The sequence below is a fragment of the Lactuca saligna genome, chromosome 5 (genome assembly GCF_052625555.1).
Source record: "Lactuca saligna cultivar CGN05327 chromosome 5, ASM5262555v1, whole genome shotgun sequence".
In the NCBI taxonomy this organism is placed as follows: Eukaryota; Viridiplantae; Streptophyta; class Magnoliopsida; order Asterales; family Asteraceae; genus Lactuca; species Lactuca saligna.
In genome coordinates this window covers 81775266-81781233 of record NC_136421.1, presented here as the reverse complement: position 1 = coordinate 81781233, position 5968 = coordinate 81775266, and the positions used below count along the sequence as shown (strand labels likewise).

The 5968-nt window shown below is 33.6% G+C and overlaps 2 protein-coding genes across 2 annotated transcripts; both read left to right on the top strand.

Moving 5' to 3' along the window:
• Positions 1–627: 627 nt before the first annotated feature.
• On the top strand, positions 628–2246 carry LOC145045477 (uncharacterized). The gene is made up of 3 exons (XM_078993800.1): positions 628–640; positions 990–1456; positions 1959–2246. The coding sequence occupies exons 1-3, from the start codon at positions 628–630 to the stop codon at positions 2244–2246; spliced, it is 768 nt and encodes a 255-aa protein (XP_078849926.1).
• Positions 2247–2991: 745 nt separating this feature from the next.
• Positions 2992–4731, top strand: LOC144997758 (uncharacterized). The gene has a single exon (XM_078957627.1). The coding sequence runs from the start codon at positions 3387–3389 to the stop codon at positions 4410–4412; it is 1026 nt and encodes a 341-aa protein (XP_078813753.1). The 5' UTR covers positions 2992–3386; the 3' UTR covers positions 4413–4731.
• Positions 4732–5968: the final 1237 nt, after the last annotated feature.

Genomic DNA, 5968 nt, shown 5'->3' with positions numbered 1-5968 from the left:
GTATTTGCAATAAAAATTAAAATGTATATTTTTTTGCTTAAATTTTGAGATATTTCAAATTTTAGGGCCTATTTTTCGTTAAATCGCATAGGGTCTCTAAAATCTCGGCGCCGACCCTGATAATGATCCAGATGTTCCGATATTTTGAACATTTGACACAGGTTGAACTGATCTTGAAATGCAGCTCCAAAGCTCCCCGTCCAATCCGTTCAAGTAATCCTCCATTCGATCAAACCACTGATCATAGTACTCAGGAATCAACATAGGAATCTTCGTAGAAGATCCTAACAAATGAGAAAATGAAGTCATCGTGTTCATGTTGAAATTCGCCATTAAGATATGGATGATATTTTTCAGAAAAGCTTGAAAGAATTCAATTTTGAAGTAATTAATTGATCGAAAACTCAAAATCGATTACTCGATTACACAATTCAAATGCAGAATCAAATCAAAACTAGAGATCAGAGATGATTTTTGGAATCAAACAGTGTGGAAACTTTTGAGACAAACTCGCGACTCAAAAACTAGAGATTCAATTGAAAATCAGATCTTCGCAGTATTGATTCCTGCTCTGATACCAATTGTAGAAGTGTTTAATCGAGTATGAGAATCAAATCAGAGTAAAAGATGAACACAAGAAGTAAATAAGGTCTGGTTTAGTTCATATTACTTTCAGAGAACAAGATTACAAAACTGATAGTATAAGATGGGAAAACTCTTCTATCAACTTTATGTTTAACTCTTATTTATAGGAGGCTGAAAGTACACAAAAAACACTAAGGCTATACATTAAGCTTCATCAAAAAGATGCCTTAGCAAATACATAAGGAAACATATGAAACTATCTATTACACAGACTTCGACATATTACAAGATATTTCGACTCTACAAAAGGTACATTTTTAAATAAACTAAACCATTCACACAAAAAACATATTCACTTTAATTGGTATTATAAATAATTATTCATAATTTTTTAATGTTTTCAGGGTTGAAGCTAAAACCAGAAGCAATTTACCAGCTAACGTTGTCGTACATTGAGAAATCTTTATTGACCTGTGGACTGAGTTTTAAGCAAATACCCAATATGCCATTACCCGATCAAAAATATATTCAAGATTCTTGCAATATATTAATTCAAGATGAGCTTAATTATGATCCGTCCAGTCTTGAATCTGAACATCAACAACTGCATTCAAAATTAAATGTCGGGCAAAAAAATGTTTATGACATAATTATGAATGTAGTTAACAACAAAAAAGGTGGTGTCTTTTTCCTCTATGGTTATAGAGGAACAGGAAAAACATTTGTTTGGAAGATATTGTCTGCTGCTATTAGATCTAAATGTGAAGTAGTTATTAATGTTGCTTCAAGCAGGATAACAACACTCTTGCTTTCTGGTGGTAGGACAACACATTCAAGATTTCATATACCAATTAACTTGAATGAGAATTCGGTTGGTTATATTACGCCAGGTAACGATGTAGCTGCCCTGTTGAACAAAGCGAGCCTTATAATTTGGGACAAAGCCCAAATGATGCACCGTCATTGTTTCGAAGCAGTTGATAGGACACTTAGAGATATTATCCTTTCATTGGAATGATAAACCATTTGGAGGCAAGACCATTGTATTTGGAGGTGACTTTCGACAAATTCTTCCAGTAATACAAATAGGAAATCGTTAAGATATTATGCAGGCATCATTGCATTCATCAAGATTATGACGTGAATGTATAGTTTTACGTTTGACTGTAAACATGCGGCTTTAGGTCGGTTGTCCAAAAAATGATTTCGAAGAGATAAAATCATTCGCTGGTTGGATTCTTAAAATTGGTGAAGGTACTATCGTTGGTCCTAATGATGGTCAAGTTGAAGTTGAATTTCTGTAAGATGTGATCGTTCCCTCTATGGGTGACCATATTTATTCAGTTGTATCCTACATTTATTTATCTTTTCAGAACCATCTTGATGATCCATTGTATTTTCATGATAAAGCTATCTTGGTCCCTACTAATGAAAAAGTTGATGATATCAACGACTACATGTTAGAATTGATGAAAGATGAAGGGAAAACATATCTGAGTTTAGATTCCTTATGTGAGACCGAGGCAGAAGATTCTTTTGACGAATTAGCATACTCTCCGGATGTGTTGAATGTTTTTAAGGCATCCGGAATTCCCAACCATAAACGTATACTTAAAAAAGGTGTTCAGGGCATGTTGCTTCATAATATCGACCAAACCTGAGGATTATGCAATGGTACTAGATTACAAATCGTAAGGCTTGGAAGACACGCCATTGAAACACGAATCATATCTGGTAGATTTTTCAACGAAGCTACTTAGATACCTCGCATGAAGTTGACCCTATCCGATAAAAAATTTTCATTTTGTTTGCAACGTAGACAATTCTAAATAGCAGTTTGTTTCGCTATGACCATTAACAAAAGTCAATGGCAGTCATTATCAAATGTTAGATTATGTCCAAATAAAAACATCCATGCCCAGACTGATAAACTATTCATACTTGCGTAGATCTGTCTTCACCCATGGTCAGTGGTATGTAGTTGTTTCTCGTGTAACAAGCAAAAAATGTTTGAAGGTACTTATATATGACGAGGAAGATCGTTCAACTAATTAAACAAAAAACTTTGTCTACAAAGAGGTCCTACGACGTTTATAGATATTTATCGATTTCAGTGTTTCTTCTTCACATTTCAATAATAACAATAGGTATAAACTTTCTTTTATAATTATTATGGAATATATATAAATACTTTTATATTTTTCTAATACGTACTCCGTGTTTAACACGGATTACAATCTAGTTTTGAATGCTTTATAATTTAACGATATTTAAAATGTTTAATAGAAAAATCGATGCTATTTTTGAAGTCCAATGATTTAATTTTTACAACGTACACGAACTAAATTTTTTACAAAAAGTTTAAAGAAACAACTGGGATTGAACCACGTCTTATCCTTTTTCCTTTGTTTCACACCTTCTGTTTCAACCAAATCTCTCTCTTTCTCTTTCTCTCTCTCAATATCATATATGCTGCGTACTATGCTATACCCATGTCCCCACTCTCTTCTTTCTAGTGGAAACGTGAGCTGACTGAGCAGCCTTCTCTGTCTCTCTCTCTTTCTCTCTCTCTATTTGATGCTTTCTGTTCTTATGGAAACCCTATCTTTTTCTCCTTCTTCTACATAACCATCATCACCACAACCATCGAATTTGGTTCTGCAAGATCACGCCTTTCGATCAAGTTGACGTCTTTTTGATATTTGAAAAAACACTTCTTCTCCACTTCAGTTGATTCCCCGGAAGATTTAATTCATACTCTGTGTTCGATTGGTTGTCTAACGTTGAATTAGAGATATAAAATGGATTCAGGAAATAGTGGGAGCTTACAGTCATCGAGTGGTGCTGAAGAGGAGTGCGATTCACGCGCCGCCGTTCATGATTCTGGTTTCATCATCACCCATCATCACCAACCTCACCCACCACCACCACCTTTCAACCACTATATGTTTGATCAGAATCAGATCAACAACCCCTTGATGTTTACGCTGTCCCCACAACATCAACCTCATAATCTTGACTCTGCCATATGGTCCAAAACCCTACCTTCTTTCTCCGACCACCAGTTCTTCCCTTCATCGTCACAGACCGCCGCCCATACTGTACCGTTCTCTCCGGTTACGACTTCAAACACTGAACCGATAACCACTTCAATCCCTCCTCCCCCGGCTCGCAACCCAAAGAAACGATCAAGAGCGTCGCGGAGAGCACCGACTACCGTGTTGACTACAGACACTAGTAATTTTAGAGCCATGGTTCAAGAATTCACCGGCATCCCTGCACCACCCTTTACATCATCGTCGCCAATGTTCCCGAGGTTGTCGACAAGTTTTGATCTTTTTGGTAGATCCTCCCCCATGATGAGATCCAACACCAACAACTTTGATAACCAACCTCAACTACCTCCTTACCTTCTGCACCCATTCCCACAAAAACTCCAGTCTTCTTCATCTTCGATCTCTTCATTGTTGGACTCATCTAATCTGCTCAACACCATGCAAAACACAATCTCCTTTCCTTCTAATCCTCTAAACCAATCTTCATATCTGAACCAGAAAACCACACAAAATGATGTATCTTCAAATGGGTTTGGTGTGATCGGGCAAACCCAGATTGATGGACTCCACACCACTCTACCAGACCTTGTTTCAACCACAGGAACTGCACCCACATCCTCAACCACCAAAGCAAGAAACAGCGACCAGATGGCGTCGGGAAACTGGAATGGCGACGCGAACTATATCAATGAAAAAGCGGCGGATCATCATGGTGCTGGTATGAAAAGTGATCAAGGGTTTATTGAACCCTGGGTTTGTTCTTCAGATTAATTACATACATACGCGGATCATTTCGTATGATTATAATAGTGATGGGTATAAGGGTATGGGTATGGGTATGGAAATTATGAGCTTCCTCTAACAATGAGAGTACTGCTTGAAGATTTGTGTGTGTAAATAGTTGAAGAATTCAAGAAATGATGATGAAGTTGTATGAAAAAAATGGTGGGTGTCACATGGGATTTGACTTTTGGATACTGTTTAGGAACATGGAGGTTAGTAAGAGATCTGATCGATTCCCTGTGGTCATATTCTGAGGACGTTCTCTCTTTATGTGCATTAAGATTTTAAAGGGAAACATATCTATGCATTTTGACCTCTTTCTTTTCTTTTGCCAAGACTCATCTTTGCTTACAAGAGGTTTATGATCATCCTAGCTATTTGTATTTTTCTCGTATTTAATTATTATATTCATTAGAAAATTATTTAAACATTATTAGGTTTGACGATCCTAAGTCATTTGCCCATTCATTTAGATGACAATATGTGAGTTCACAATTATATAATTAGTTTAACAATATCTTAATTATGTATGGTTTGTTTCACTCCATATCGGTCATAAAAATGATGTTGGAAATATATTTTAGCACAAAAACAAAACCAACTAAAAATCCATTAATTTGGCACCAAATTTGATGGTATATGATATCGACAACTTTGTTAAAGTCGGTTACTTTATTATAAATAGTAGTTTATAACCCGTGAAATTACGATTACGAAATTAATTAAATTTTTATAGTAAAACCTCAAATTTATTAATTAATTTGTTTAAAGAAATTATTAAATAAGAGATTTTTTTTAGTTATATAAACTTTAATCATTTATTTAAATAAATATGTAAAATTGTATCACTTTATAATTTGTATTAATTTTATTTTAATTTTTATTCTAATATTATTAATTGAATATAATTAAAGTGAAAATTTTTAAATTTAAAATTTAAAATTGAGAATTAATAAGTTGACAAGTGACATGCATTATTTAGAAAATATACTATGATGACAAATCAAGTGATATCTATTATTTAGGAAATATAATATGATAACAAATGATAAAATGAAAATAAAATATGTATTAATTATGATGTGTGAAAAAGTATCACATATTAAAAAAAGAATAAAATTATTATTTTTATGAGAATAAAGATAAAAAAAATAAATAATAAGCTATAAATGATACACTACTAATATCTCTAACGTACCATAATTTGAACTCTATACTTTGTGTTGAAATTACGTACCTTAAGCCTTGAGATCACAAATGACGATAAGTTTCTTTTACAAAAAATGTTATGTTTCACTAAAACTCAATCCTATCTAAAAAGTTCAGCAACAAACTTATTTTAATTTTTAAATTCAGAAATATCACGAGATCAAATGAAAAGAATTCATATAGAGATGGCATCAATTGCTATTTTTTACTTTAGATATTTGTATATCTGGTGTTAATAGTATGAACTACTTAAAATATTATTTTATTGGCGATTGTAATAATTTTAGATTAAATGTTTAAACGTTTTAAAATTATAGTATTGTTAAGATTCAGTC